The sequence below is a fragment of the Lepidochelys kempii genome, chromosome 9 (assembly GCF_965140285.1).
Source record: "Lepidochelys kempii isolate rLepKem1 chromosome 9, rLepKem1.hap1, whole genome shotgun sequence".
Lineage (NCBI taxonomy): Eukaryota > Metazoa > Chordata > Testudines > Cheloniidae > Lepidochelys > Lepidochelys kempii.
This window is the reverse complement of record NC_136388.1, coordinates 84,593,208-84,609,184: the sequence shown is the minus strand read 5'-3', so window position 1 is coordinate 84,609,184 and position 15,977 is coordinate 84,593,208. Positions and strand designations below refer to the sequence as shown.

Here is a 15,977-nt window from a genome sequence, read left to right as displayed (position 1 = left end):
TTTAACTCTCTACTTCAGACTTGTCTCTGTCTACCCAAGCTAAAATATCTGCCTGTTTCTCTGACATCTCTTCACGGATGTCTAGCTGTCAGCTCAAGTTTAACATGGCTAAAACAGAACCCTTAATCTTACTACTCAAGTCCTTTTCCCCCACCTTCTTTCTTGATCACTCTGGACAACACCCCATCCTGTCGGCTACTCAGGCCCGTAACACGGGCATCATCTTTGACATGGACCTCTTGGGTCCTCACACCCAGGCTATCTTTAAACCTGACATAACATCTCTAAGGCAAGGCCTTTCCTATCCATCCACACAATTTAAATCTCTCATCCAAGGTCTCATCATGTTTCAATTTCCATAATGTCCTTCTCTCTGGCCTTGACAAATGCAGTCGTACCTCACTCATGTCTTTTCAGTGAATGTAGCTGAAAATATCATTTTGCTAGCCAATAGTTTTGACCAGGGCACCCCCTCCTTTGTCTCCCTCTGCTGTTCCTCCTCTATTGCATCAAACATAAACTACTTGTCCTCACTTTTAAGGGCCCTAAAAGCCTATTCCCACCCTACCTATATCTTTCAGTCACTGCTGAAATGTTGACTTTTGCCTCTAATCAGTCCCTGGTGCCAGCTTCCATTGACCATTTGTTACATTTTCAAACAAGCAGTGCTTTCTCCCATGCTGCCCTTCACACTTGTGAGGATCTCCACCTAAATATCTGCAAATCCACTTCCTTGTTCTCCTTAAAACTCGCCTTTCCCATGATGCTTATAGAAAAAACTTGAGTTAGGCCACGGGGGTGCTGAGAACACTGTTTATCATGTTGACTAATATTGTTTCCTTGTATTCCCTATCTGTCTGTCTATATCTAGTCTTATACTTAGATTGTGTGCTCTGTTTGTATAGCACCCAGTACATTGGGGTCCATGAGTGGGGCTCCTAGGCACTATGATAATATAAATAATTAAGGATATACAGCTGTGAAATGTATCAGACATCTCATAGGCAACAGATGTTTAATGCTCAGCTGAAGTCCTCTTTTAAACAGCCTGCTAATTTATCAGCAATTTCAGCAGCCTGCCCAGCCAGGCATGCATCAACAAACCATTGCTGAATACAGAGATGAAGCAAATGGGATGCAGCAGAAAATGACAGGTGTACAGTGCTGTGTGCACTCCAAGGTACTGACAACAGCAAGTGGTAAAACGTGGGGTGAAAGATAAATATTATTCTACAGACTGGTGAGTGTGTGCCAGGGAGTTAGCAGCGGATGGCAGGATTCAAGATGACAATATCCAATAATGTTTTACATATTCAGGCTTCTGCTTGAATGGCTCGGCTGATGAATTTTCTATTTTAAGAATTGGCAATATTGCACTGGAGGTGGAAAAAGAAATGTAAATAATTTGGGAACGTATAAGATAAATAATTATAATAAATAAATAATAAATAAGATAAATAAGAAATGTAAATAATTTGGGAACGTGGCCATGCTGGGTCAGACCAAAGGTCCATCTAGCCCAATATCCTGTCTTCGACAGTGGCCAGTGCCAGAGAGAATGGACAACAGGTAATCATCACATGATCCATTCCATCGCCCATTTCCAGCTTCTGGCGAACAGAATAGCCATTGATGGACCTATCCTCCATGAACTTAACTAGTTCTTTTTTGAACCCTCTCATAGTCTTGGCCTTCACAACATCCTCTGGCAAGGAGTTCCACAGGTTGACTGTGCATTGTGTGAAAAAATACTTCCATTTGTTTGTTTTTAAACCTGCTGCCTATTAATTTCATTTGTTTGACCCCTAATTCTTGTGTTATAGCTATGGACGTAATGTATGCAGCATGATACAGAAGAGCAGGAGACTGGGAATCTGGAGTCGTGTTTTATTGTAGTTTTTGCCACTGATGTGCTGCGTGAGATTAGCCAGCTTAGTTTGTATTGCAGACAGTTGGCTGTTGGGTGACTGAACTAAGGATGGCTATTCCACTAAAGGTTGGGGGTATTAGAGAGCTGTGCCATCAAATTTAAGGTAATCTCTCCCCTCCTTCTTAAATTTAACATTTTTCTCAGAGGAAAAAGACCATCCTAGAAAAAACTTTTTACTAATGTGTGAGTCCCCCCCCCCCCCCCTTTTAAAAGGAATATATCAGTCTGTAAATGTTTCTCTCTTCCCCACCCCCACCCCCCAAAAAAACTGTTCAGTGCATCCTTCAAAGGGGGAGAAAGAAACCGCACCTCTGATATTGGACAAAAAATTTTTTTTGCACACAGGAAAAGTTACTAAATGAACCAGTGTGCTCTTGTTCCAAATGTTACCTGTTTAAAGTACCTTCTGGGCTTCCCTTTATGGCCACAATAGTCTGTTTGGATCCCAATTTAAGCTACACCAAAAATATTCAAAGGCATTGCAAGTATTCCTATGAAAGGTATATTGTAGTCTAATCCTAAACCAGCAAATGAACAAACATTGTTCTGAAAAGCAAATTTTTATGGATCTCTGGATCAGTGTCAGTACATGCATTGTGGTATTTCTGTCAGAACTCTTTCTTAAAATAAAATCCTAGTAATTTCATAACTCTGCTGATTTGTCTGGCTACTGCTAGTGGAAATGGTAAAGAGTTGAGATGTTCATTGAAGTTCCAATTGAAAGCTTTCTCACTTGGTAAATGCTAACTTTTCAGTGACTCTATTCATTAAAAATGTCTCTGACTGCAATGGGTACCTAGGATGGTGATGTGAAAAAGTACAACTTTAACTATCAGGTCTGTTTCTGCAGGTGAATTTAAAAAAAAAACAAATTTTTACCTACCTTGGCAGATAACCTCTCCACATGGTATATAATTGCCAACACTTACTAGCCTTGGTAAAAGATATATCAATTTATGTTGTTTCTTTACTAGCTAAATATTTCTGTGAGAATTTGTAACGGTATTTACTGAGCATGTAGAGCTGGAAGTCAGTCTCATAATGCATCAAAATATTTGTTGGACAGAGACAAAACAGTTGAGTTTTCTTCAAAGTGAATGCTCATTAGAGCACTTGTTTCTTTTCAGGAATTAGGGGATATTTTTGTTCTTATTTAAGCTATGATCCATTCTCTAAGATATTAACATTCCTTGCTTATTTTAAACAATCTGTAAGAAAGTAAGGTGAATTAAAAGATCTGTCTGATGGGGAGAGAAGGAAGGAAATGAAGTAAATTCAGACTTTCATGAACTAATGTGTGGTCTCAGCAGTGTGGGAGAAGAAATATGAGAGCCCAAGACATTTGTGTTATATGACAGCGGTTCTGAACCTTACCAGATTACTGTACCCCTTTAAGGAGTCTGTTTTGTCTTGTGTGCCCTCAAGTTTCACCTCACTTAAAAACTACTTGCTTACAAAATCAGACATACAAATACAAAAGTGTAACAGCATGCTATTACTGAAAAATTGCTTACGTTCTCATTTTTACCATATAATTATAAAATAAACAATTGGAATATAGCTATTGTATTTACATTTCAGTGTATAGTATATAGAGCAGCATAAACAAGTCATTGTCAGTGTGACATTTCAGTTTGTACTGACGTCACTAGTGCCTTTTATTAGCCTGTTGTATAACTAGACAAATTACTAGATAAATTTGATGTACTCCTTGAAAGATGTATGCGTACCCCTGGTTGAGAACCACTGTTCTATGATATGAAAGAAAGGGCACAGCTTAGCCTGTGATTGTGTAAGCCACTCCACAGTTACAGATGTGTGGAACTCTGTTAGTAGGGTGCCAGATGCGTGCAGGGATTCACCCACGCAGATCAGTTTGCTGTATTGCAGCCATAGCGAGTAGACTCTAGTGTAGCTGTCACAAGGACTGAAAGTGCTTGGGCAGTAATAGGTTTTGTGTGACCCTTCGTATTGCATTAACAAGACTAGAGAAAATCTCTCTGCTGGGTTTAAAGCTTTATGTTTTGTCAGCTCGTGTCCTGAAAATGTTGTTGTGGATGAAATTAAAAATAGGACAAGTCTGGAGGTGGTGGGTTCACTGTCTTTGCTGAGGCTGCTGGGATGGATGGGGCAGTTATGGCACTCCCAGAAGCTATTGTACTGTTTGGATCCAGAGATGTGTGCATTTTAAATATGTAACAGAGTCAAACTTGGATCAGTATTTACTGTGCAGCTTTCCAGGGGACCACGATCATATTTGCCATATTATGAGTGTCCTAGATTTTCTGTTTAGTTGACCTTTAGTTGGTGAGGTATGCACTACCTTTGTATACTAAAGGATTTGTTCAGAACATCATTGTATTGTAGAGGTTTTTTTTAGTGATGCCTTGAGGGGGAAAAAAACACTTTATTCTGCAGATTGAAGGACAGTTTACTGCATTTACCATCTTGGGCTCAGTCCCTATAAATATTTAAGAACATGCCTAACTTTTTCCCATGTGAAATGACTCACATAGGCAAAGTTAAGTACGTGGTTAAGTGTTGTTGCATTTTTGTTGTTTCTCAGGTAACACCAATCACTGGTGCAGATCAAGTATTTAAAATAATAGAGATGAAAAAAAGAACCCCTACAGCTGACACTGTTGAGATCAACCATGTCTAGCATTGCTGGTTGGACAGCAAAACTAGCTTGACCTTCTTGGTCAATTCCACTTTTCTGGTAGTGATGGGCTAAGACCAAATCCCCTTGGATGTTTCCAAAATTCGGGCAGAATCTGAATTCTGGGGCTATGACCTATCTTGACTTTTCTGGGTTTTGTTCACTAGCAAAAATACTGTTTTGGTTATCCAGTGTGACGGGGGCAGCCCCCATTCTTCTGTTACCTAAATTCCCCCAGATTTTTATTTTCTACAGTACCTTCACAAATACAGGTTCATTTTTTTGCTCTTTAGTCTGTGCTCATGCATACTTGCACTTCCCTTTGGTAGCAGTTGCAGCCTCTTGGTCTCCAGCACTATGGCCCTTGCTAACAGAACGTGTGAGTTGGATGAAATGGCTGAATAAGTCCTAATTTAAAACATGGATGCTGTACTTCTCTCTACCAAAATAAGATAGTTTGTGCAGCAGACTAGCCCTGAGGACAACTGTTGGTGGAGATGCCTGGGTGAAACTGAAATAGTCGTCGGGGTTCATCAGCATTTATGTAAGTTAGTTCAGAAAATCTAGGAGCGTGGCAGGAAATTTGAATAAAACAGTCTGCCTGTAAAATACCAGGAAAGGAATTGCTGTAAAGAAATGTTTAAATGAATGTGCTTCAGAATCCAATACAAATGTCCTTGTGTAGCTGGCACCATTCTACACCCTTGACGCTCTTTATTTTAAAGGGTCCTGCTGTCTACAGACTTTAATGCTAGCAATATTTTAACAGTTTTTGTCGTCGTCCCCCTGCTCAGCATTAAAATATGGGAAATACCCTTGCTGATCCATGCTAGGTTGCCTGCCTGGTGCCCAAGCCAGAGAATTGTGCAGATACTGTGGAAATAACTGGTATCGTATGTCAGTTTCTTGGCAACTCATCTGCTTTGGCTTCTTGGAGAATTCCAACTCCTGGCAGGACTGAGTTAAGCTGTATTTATAGTATACTTGCTACTATCCAAATGTACTCATCAAATAACTTTTAGTTTTCAGGTCTCAGGGCTACACTGCAAAAAACAAACAAACAAACAAAAAAAACAAAAAACAACACCCTCCCCCCCAACCCTCCAAAACCTTATGGCAGCAAGTCTCAGAGGCCAGGTCTGCAGACTCAGGCTTGTGCCACAGGGCTAAAAATAGCAGTATAGATGTTCTTACTCAAGTTGGAGCAAGGGGGGGGGGTGAGTCTCGGAGCCCAATCACCAGCTGGTGTGGGGAACATCTACATTGCTATTTTTAGCCCCATAGCACAAGCCTAAGTCTGTAGACCTGTGTTCTGAGACTTGCTGCATGTGGTTTTGTTTGTTTGTTTGTTTGTTTGCAGTGTAAATATAAACAATCTTATAAGGCGGTTGTCCTGAATATTTGACAACTGTTTCTTCACTATAGAAAAAGCCATTCATAGCCATCACTAAACCAATAGATAGGAGCTCAGATGTCCAAGGTTCCTGCAGTAAGGGCTGATTCCAAAGCCTAACGTAGTTAATAGGAAGACTTCATCAAATTACTTCATTAGGGCTATAGCCAGCCTGCTTAAGGGCTACAAGAACTTGTGTGCATAGAAGACTGCCCTCCATGCCAGTAACTCCTCTTTTTGCTATACCACTGTGTAAATCTGATGGGAATCTAAGATGAGCATAGATGAGAGACCATCCTTCAATATTCCATGCATCATGCACTTCTCCTTTCCACGGACTCATGAGCAGTAACAAGGCTGCCATGCATTCAGATGAAGTAGAAAATTCACTCGTCGGCCATAGCCTACCCTTTTTGGGGATGAGAGCTGCAAGACTTCTTGTAATGTGCTCTCTATTTTTGGAAGCTACCCAGAATACCCCTTAGCATGTGTCCTGGGGAGGGCTACATTGAATCTGCATCATTCTGGGCTGGTGTTAGGGACAAGCCGCAGATGTGGCATTATCATTTATGCTCTTTGCTGAAAAAACAAAATGCCAAATCTGTTCTAAAGTAAACTTTACTAGAAAATGTAAAACTTGAATAGTTCGAAAGTAAATTTTCCAAAGCTCCACATCAGCATATTTTGATCATGGGTTAGTTTGATGCAGAGGGTGTGTGTGTGTATGTGTGTTGCAATTTGTTATAAAACAAACAATACATAATTTTATATCCATGTTAAAAATTCTGTGGGTAGACAATACATTTCCCAAGACATTTCTGAATTCCACAATATCCATATGTTTTAATATTGAAACCACAAGCAACAAAGCCAGTAATCTTTAAAAGGAGAGAAGTTTTATTGGTTATTTGAGTAAGGTGTAGACTGTGGTTTGCTCCCATTTTAACAATTATGGGGACCTGGGATAGATGGTTAGAGAGGGATGAAATATCTACTAGCAGAAGAACGCGACAGTTCATCCATCTATACCTGTCTTGGATCTTTGCTTGTTTGCGTGTTCTAAGAAAAGGAATCAAGTTTGGAGAGTCTCTTCCCATAGCCATTTCAAGTACGTTATTTTTTCCATGGCTAGTGGTCCTGTCTCATGGTGACTCAAGCCTTTTTATATTAAGTTGTTCTGTGTCTCTGAGCTGCTATAGTACATTGTGCAACAACCAGCATTTGGGAACTGTGTTCACCTCCTCTGACCTCGTGTGTAGCTCTCACACAGTAATCCTAGGAGAACCACCTGTACATTCAGAAGGTAAAAATGTCTCATGTTCTGTCCTATTTTCAGAAATGGCATTAACTGTGATGCATCAGTGCTAAAAGGGTGTCAAAAGAGGTAAATGCCAAGTCAGAGTGCAGAAGCACACCGGAGAATAGAAATTAGATGGAGAGGACCTACTCGGTCATCAAGTTCATCTCCCTGTCAATGCAGGATTGCTTCCTATAGTATTCTGTCTAATGTCTTGCCCAGCTTAGTTTTAACTTTCCCAGGCAGTTGGGTTTCTGCTGCTTTCTCAGGAGCCTGCTCTGAAGACTTTACTGTCGGGAAAGATTTCCTGACATGGAGGCTAGCTATCCCTTTCTTAATATTGCCCCTGGGAGACAGGGAGAGCGATGCTGGTGGTAACTGCAAGGAGATGGCAGTTTGGGACAGGCAGCCAGAACATAATGTCCAGCCTACCTCAGTCACCAGAGCGTGTGAAGCTCCCAGGGGATGGGAGGTGGATATGTGGCCAGGGACAGTGGCCTGGGCCTCTCCTTTGCCCATTGCCAGGGACATCTTTGCTCTTTGAAGTTAACACCATCCTCAGGAGGTCTGGCTTTGCTTCCCTCAGTGAGAAGAGAAACCCACGGGGGCCTGGCACCCTTAGCGGTGGTCCCCTTTCAGCTTGTTAGGTCTGGGTTTAGGGACCTTGGACCTTTGGCTTGCAGTTGCTTACCATGCTTTATGTTCATGTTCACATTTCAGAGCCAAAGTAACTCAAGCAAAGAGTGTTCATCACCCGTCTCAGTTTGTGGGCAGGACACCTCAGCAGTGCTGCCTTCCCTTTGAGTTATAAAATGGGCACGGTAAATATTCTGTTGTGAATAGAGGTTACCTGCAGAATTCCTTAAATCCTGGATTGGCAGGTAACCCATTCTGTGCTCTCTGCACTTACTAGGCACTAGTAAGTGTGTCACCATCTTAGTTCTTGGTGCACATACAAATGCCTAAGTGTTTCATGGAGCAGGCAACACACCCAAAGCAAACACTTGCTAAATCCTAGCAGTGGGGTGAGTCAGTTCTGTACAGCTTTACAATTCCTCTCCTGTTTGTTTTGTTCTTTCTCATTGTTGTAGCCTGGCTGTACAGTGTGAGTCTGTTTTTTGGCATTTAAATGCCTTACTGTGTAGAAAGGAAGTCAGTGTTGTCTACTCCACACCAGGAAATGCTCTTGTATAACTAGTCAGACCTTAGAACAAACAATCTTTCATGGCATGAAAATGTCATTTTGTTTAACACAATAAAAACTGTCAACACTGTTGCAACAAAACAAACTGTCCTCTGCTCTCAAGTGTGTCCTGAGTATGGAGTTTGTATAACTGACCCTCACGTTGACTCAACTAGTGCAAAAGTCCTTATGAAACCACAGACAATGGATGGAGAAGGCTTCTCAGCAGGAGCAAATGTTGCATGTTTTATCTGGAACTATTATTTCTGATTCTCAGGCTGTCCAAGTGGCAGAGCTACAAATCCTTTTCCATTTGCTAAAGCCATTTTAAGCTCCTTTCAAGTTGATTGATCTCTGATTTGCTCCCCTTACAGCAGTGTCTTTCAGGAAATAACCCAGAAGAGAGAAGAAAGGCTTAGGATTCAGAAAACTTCCAAGGGTTCTTGCAATGCTTTCCCTTTGCAGAATATTGCTCTATTGTTTAATATTTTTATTACAGAATATTTGAACAATCTGTTTTAAAAAAATAATTTGTACGGAATGTTTATAATTCACTTCCCTAACAGTTGGATGAACATCCTGGAGTTTGCAGTCAGGACACTGGTAGGGCTGAGCATAGTCAGCCATTGTGAATCAGGGCTAGCAGAGTTGCCTATTTAAGGAGATTCTTACGCTGGAGTATGATTAAAAGAAAATATTTTGTGCAAATAAGATTTTTGCCAATAGATTCCTATCCTGTCTCCCTGCTGCTGTGAACTCTTATTTTAAACAGTTTCATTCTCAGGCCAGCCTCTCTCTTCACTTATCCCTCTTTAGTGAATCCATAACTCTGTGTTTAATGCATTGGCACTGGATGACTTAGAAATTGTTATGCTGCACAATGCCATGTCAGGGCGAGCTGTGTTTCAGGGAAGGCTTCCCCTTTCTACCAGTTACTCTGTTTACTAAAACAGATGGGCCCACAACAGCGGGGTTTGGATCTGGATTAGCATTAGGTTATGGTTTGGGTCTGAGATTGAGCCAAGGCCAATGACTGGGTTTGCGTTGGATGGTATACATTTTGCTGAGCTGTTCTTGTGAGATTTCAGCCTAAAATGTGGTAAATTATTGTCCAATTTTCACACCTGAACTAGAGCAGAAAAACAGGTATATTTGACCTTGGAAGTGAACCAGAACTCGTAACTATGGAGGCTGTTATGGATCCTGGTATTTGAGTCCAACTCCTCTCTGTCTTCCTCCCACAAATTTTGAATTTGAAGTGCTGGGAATTTCCTTTCCACATCTCTCAAGCAATGTTAAGATTCAGACTTGTGCTTCTCCCTGTGAATTTTGTTGATTTTTAAGAGCAGGCTGGCACAATTGCGCATTAATGCATAGTTGCTGTATTTTACCCAAATCTGGTGGTTTGAAGTTTACAAGTATAGTGGCTCTCTAGGAGGGTACAGTTTTATTTTTTCTATGTATTCTAAAATATCTTGTCTATAAAGTGGGCCTTTCCTTCACTTTTTTTGGACAGACTTACAATTTGGTTGTGGGTTTTTTTGTCTGTGCTCTGTCATTCCTTGCGGTGAGTTTTACTTCCTTATCTTTGAATAGCATTGAGGTTTTGTACCTTACACTGCTGGTAATTGGACAGAAGCAATTTACTGAGGAAGAGCAGAAAACTGGCTCAGCTAGTTCCTCTTTTGTCTTTCTCCCTGCCTGTCCTTGTCAGGGTTGCCTGCCTGCAAGTATTACGCTGTTTTGTTTTTGTATTTGCTATTGGAAAATCTAGACTGCCAGTGCCAAGGGTTAATACATTTGCCACCTCTTCATTAACACAGGTAAATGGCAAAACAATGTAATTGCAAGGATTTGCAGTGTGGCTTTAGGATGTGATGGCTGACAATTCAGTTGGAATTTGGTCAGAAATACCACACAATGATTTAGCTCAGGTAGGGATGGTTGATTTTTAACACCACTCTGTAACACTCTCTGAGTTAGTGTTGAACCACTGTCCCAGGTTAATGAGATGCCAAGTAAATAAAGGTGGTTTGTTTATTACAGGGACTTCCAACACAGATCATTGCATTGTCTTCCTAACTTTCTCCATGATTTCACTAGGAAAAGGTATTCTTCCCTTCCTGACCTAACCTGCTAAGCAGTGATGTTACTCTTGTTATAATTGCTTTTGCCTTCTAGCCTGCAAGTGTCTGCATTTTGGTGGAGCCAGAAAAGAAATGATCCCTATGCTGTGTATGGATAGTTTGCAACATAGTTTGTGCTCACAAAAGGTGCTTTGTTAATCATGAAAAATGCTTATTAATGTTTTCCTTATTTCCTCAGCTTCCCTTTGAGGTGGAAATTTATTACATCCAGCATGTGATGCTCTATGTTGTGCCCATCTATCTGCTGCGGAAAGGAGGTAGGCCTGCCATCAGTCTGAGCCATATTACCGTACTGATATCTGATAGGTTGTAGTTAACTAATTAAGCACAACCTGTTTCATTATGTCTCCAGTTCTTCTAAGACAACACTTTGCTTTACCTGCCATTAGCACACCAGTATTATTATTGCTGTTTATTATTTGTTTTGAGGTAGTGCCTCAAGAAGCCCTGGGTATGGCCCAGCACCCCATTGTGCTAGGTGCTGTGCAAACACAGAACCAAAAGACATTTAATGCTCCAAAGAGCTTACAAGTGTGCATCATCCAAACATGTTCTCTTCCTAACAGACATCTTTGCCACCTTGTGACTTCACTAAGACACTTGATTATGTTTTCTTACCTTTTTGACCAAGGTTTGTGATTAAAATGCACTTGATTGCAGGAGTTTTTTGTTTTTGTTTTTAATTTGAAAACTTGAAGAAAACAAAACGATTTAAACTTCTGCCTATGAATATCGTCATCTTGGATGCCTCCAAGCATGGAGTACCTGGGGAGAACTGCTGTTCTTAATGAACAGGGAAGGTTTCTCTTGTAGAACTAGCTCCCCAGGTGATTATGAATCAGTCTGTGTAAAGCATGTTGTTTAACTGTGAAGCTTTGGAGAAAATCTAGTGCAAGGTATTGGTGAATCAGGGATAGCTTGATAATAATCAGGGATAGCTCCTCCTAACAAGGTACTTTAGTTCTTCAAGTAGTGTCCCTATGGGTGCTCTCCTTCTGGTGCTCATGTGCCTTCGATCAGAGATTTTCGGTAGCAGAACCCATTCAGCCCACACGTGCACCCTACTTGTCCTTGTGCCCCCTGTCAAGGCTATATAGGGCTGTGCAGGCAAACCACCCTCAGTTCCTTGTCAACTGCCTGGGCTTGAAACAGAGAATTCAGCGTGTCCGCTTCAGTTGGCCAAGCTTGCATTGTCTAGTTTGTTAGCTGCTAGTTTATTTTCCCCCGCAAACCACAGCAGACCGGGGGGGATGCGGGTTTACACACACACACTGTCAGGAGGGTATTAGCCTTCTGCCTGAATTAGGAAATCTCCCACACCATTCGTGTCCATTGCTGATGGATATATAAAAGGTATACAATCTCCATCCGGAGACTCTCTAGGTGGATTTCTGATTGTATCACTTCCTGTTATCAATCTACCAATATACAACCTCCATTCTACAAGATCTCTTTCTACCTCTGTGGTGCTGCTCAAGAAGGAGAGGTTACTCACCCTGTGCAATGAGTTCTTCAAGATGTGCCCCTTAATGGGTGCTCCACTGCCAGCCCTCCTTCCTCTCTGCTTCGGGGTTTCCTCTGTGGGACTTTGCGGTGGAGAAGGAAGTGCAGGGCACGTGTGTAGGCTGAATGGGCGCTGCTAACGAAAATCACTGATTAAAGGTGCATGGGATGCATGCACATCTGAAGTGGAGCACAACAGGGACGTACATCCTGAAGAATTCCAGTTACTGCACAGGATTAACGTTAATTTATGTAATGTCTCAATGAGTCATAAAATTGGGAATCAGATTTCAGAGGAACAGCCGTGTTAGTCTGTATTCGCAAAAAGAAAAGGAGTACTTGTGGCACCTTAGAGACTAACCAATTTATTTGAGCATGAGCTTTCGTGAGCTACAGCTCACTTCATCAGATGTTTACCGTGGAAACTGCAGCAGACTTTATATACACACAGAAATCCATGAAACAATACCTCCTCCCACCCCACTGTCCTGCTGGTAATAGCTTATCTAAAGTGATCAACAGGTGGGCCATTTCCAGCACAAATCCAGGTTTTCTCACCCTCCACCCCCCCACACAAATTCACTCTCCTGAATGTTACAGACTTCTAATTAGTGCACTAGAGAATGGAAAACAAGATGTTTTATTCGCATATATTCTACGTAGTACATAAGAAGCTAAACCAAACTCTGCTGTACTTCCACCTTGGGACTCGAGATATTTCCAAGTTTCTGATGTTTCCGTCTTGTGTTTTGATCTCACTGGAATTGATCTCACTGGAGATTTTGTAGCCTTATCATATATACTTTAGCCCATGTAATTCCATATTTGTTTTGCTTTGAGGCATTGCCTAAGTGTGTCTCTTGGAGGCTCCCTTTTAGTGATTAATTTCTGGAGTATTTTGTATGGGTTTATCCTCCATTGGGACTGTGTCCTGCAACGGGAATGGCTCAGTGTAGTAAGTCTTCTCCACCTCTACCATATCTGTGGCATTGTTCTGGCTCGCTGCTAAGTGATCACGCTCGTTACAGTGTGTATGGTAACACCCATTGTTTCATGTTCTCTGTGTACATAAATCTCCCCACTGTATTTTCCACTGAATGCATCCGATGAAGTGAAGCTCATGAAAGCTTATGCTCAAATAAATTTGTTAGTCGCTAAGGTGCCACAAGTCCTCCTTTTCTTTTTGCTATTTATCAGTTTGCAGCTATCTGCTGCCATCTAATGTTGTTGTGAGAGCAGTGAACTTCCAGCCTGGCACTTTCTGCTGGCTATCAGACATCTTTTGTAATCACCCTTGGCTGAGGCTGTGAAGCCAGTTGGTTCCAGCTTGTTTTACAGTTGGCCCCTGTGGTAGAACCCTTTTTACCTGTTCGATTAATACCCCGTTAACACAGGACATTGAACTATTGTACAGTAATTGTGTCCCCGGAGACTGGTTCTTGCCAAATCTATAATATGTCTATTCTTGGGAAAACTTAAATTCTTTACAAATTTGGTGAGGTCCAGCACAGATAGAACAGCTACAAGAATGACCTAACGTCTGTAGAACCGATGCTAGAAAATGATTTCCTGTTAATATTCTGCCCATCTCACAAACAGATCTGGTTGAAACACTTTTTGACTCCATCACAGGTTGTCTTCTGCTGTAACAATATCTCATGTGGCTTGATCTGTGATCACTGACCTTCAGCAATACGCAGTAATCGGCCTGTAATCTATCTGTATACCTTGAGCAGAAGTTTGTATCAGTTTGATTATGTGGATTATGACCTTGGAAAATAGGTTACATGTGCAGCAAAATAATAGTTTATTGGACTCGGAAGCATATTAGAAAGGTGCAGGAGTTTGATAATGGGGACAGTGAGCCTTTCACTTCAAGGTCATCGGTTTTCAGCCTAGCCCATTACCTAATGGCTGTTTAGCTTATGTGAACTGAGTTGGTTGTAGTCCAGTTCCTGGTTGATGCATCAAAAAGCGACAGTCTGAAGTATTGTGGCATTGACTGATGCTCATCCCACGGCCATGCCTGTCAAAGTGGTCTTTCAGAACAGGAAAATTAATGGTGTGGCATAGGGAACAGTTACACAGGTTCAGCCCAAGCAGCTGTAGCGTGAGTGAGACCATAAATGTAGAACTCCAGTTCCATTTTGGAACTTCTCACCAGCACCAGGATATTTTTAAGAATACACCATTCTAATGATGTAGAAATTGGGGTGTGTGTGTGTGTCTCTTCATCTTTTGTTCACTCTCATTGTGATCCTGTTCACTGTGGCAGACAAGGCACGATCACATAACACGGCCAGCCTTGCAGCTTCTGCTTTGTGTCTGTCCTGGGGACGGGGGCATTCTGGATTGTAGAATGCTTTGTCAAAGAAACCCCACTTACACACAGGAAAATTTCCTTTCTGCTCCCACTGAATCCCCAGCATGGGAAGGAGAGGCCTTTGTTTACTTCCAGCGCTCTGTCCCTGCTTGCCAATAACACCATGGAGAGGTATGGAAGGATTACCCGGTGCTGGCCATACACAGCTCCTCCATGGAGCCCCTACCCACTCAGTCCGTGGCAATCTATTCAGAGACCCTCCCAGGCCACAAATAAGGAGGCTAGTAGTCTGAAGAAATGAGTTCTGTGTAAACAGAAGTTAAGGACTCTAACTGCATCCAAATATGCTAAAATCTCTCCTGGGTGAATTTGAAAGGGAAAAAGCTTTGGAAGGCAATTTCCTGATTGATGGATGAGGAAGACCCTAAATCCTGAGAATATCGACCCCAGGTGGTTCGAAGAGCTTCTTTGTCTGTTGAGGGTTAGAAACAGTTTCTGACAGGAGAACACACCTCTCTTGCCAGCTCTGCTGGACTTACTGAGATGACAGATGCTGACCTCTAGGGAAAGAGTGACCATAGGCTCAAAAGGGACAAATAAAATGTAACTGTAGAGTTGACAGAGGAACTGAACTGCAGCACCAATCTTTGGCTTCAGGTGAGAACAAGTCCTAATAAAATGTGAACCAAGGGGATGGGACCCCACCATAAATCCTTCCTTCCTCTGGGCCATCCAAGGGAAGGTTGGTCACCAGGATTTGGTAGCTGCCAGCTCAAAATCCAAACCTGCTGGAAGGAATGCTACAATTTAGGTGTGCAGGGTTGATTTAGGAGAATTGTTCCTCCTTGAACATCAGTGAGAGAGTTTTGTAAGTACTTGCATACATATTCACTCTGCAGAATGAGCTGTGCAAAGTGATAACACCTGCTTCCGATGGGTATAATACTTGAATATCTTGACTGAAGCACCTCTGAAAATCAGACTGTATATTTATGGAGTAAAATTAACACTCCCTGTTTGTTTCAGTGGAAAACAAGCAGGATTAGTGAGAGTTAATGTCTTGTATAGTGTTTAATGCTAAAATTAAAATACATCTAGCCCCAAACACTGGATCAGAAGAAGGGAAAAGATAATATTTCAGGTGAAAAACAAGGGTGTCTCAAGTATTCACAATCATGAAAGTTAGTTACTAGGTGGAATCATAGTAATTCAGTTAAATATTAATACTTCTTTTCTCTTTTCTTTTCTCTTTTCTTTTCTCTTTTCTTTTTTTGGAAGGTATCTACACAGCAGAGCCACTTTCCAATTTCTGGTGGGCTCTGTTATCCACTGGGATGATGTTTGTCTATCATTTTAGCATCTTACAGATTCTGGGACTGGTAAGTGACTACTCATAAAGTAAACATTTGGGCCAAAGTTTCAAAGTGTTTAAGTGCTGGGGCAATTATGTGCTCAAATTGGGCAATTGCACATGCTAATGGCTACTTATTCACACAAACACATTTTACTATGCCTAAATTAGACATGCAGTTGCATACACAT

The 15,977-nt window shown here is 41.5% G+C and overlaps 2 protein-coding genes across 5 annotated transcripts in view; one reads left to right on the top strand and one right to left on the bottom strand.

The window, feature by feature from the left end:
- AMMECR1 (AMMECR nuclear protein 1) overlaps positions 1-15,977 on the bottom strand; it is a 184,435-nt gene that overhangs the window by 2,937 nt on the left and 165,521 nt on the right. The window lies entirely within an intron of this gene.
- TMEM164 (transmembrane protein 164) overlaps positions 1-15,977 on the top strand; it is an 85,017-nt gene that overhangs the window by 63,133 nt on the left and 5,907 nt on the right. For all 4 annotated transcript variants that reach the window (XM_073361207.2, XM_073361206.2, XM_073361209.2 and 1 more), the window contains 2 exons: positions 10,788-10,866; positions 15,714-15,814. In XM_073361207.2, the coding sequence (XP_073217308.1) occupies positions 10,788-10,866; positions 15,714-15,814 (180 nt within the window). The remainder of the gene's footprint in view (positions 1-10,787; positions 10,867-15,713; positions 15,815-15,977) is intronic.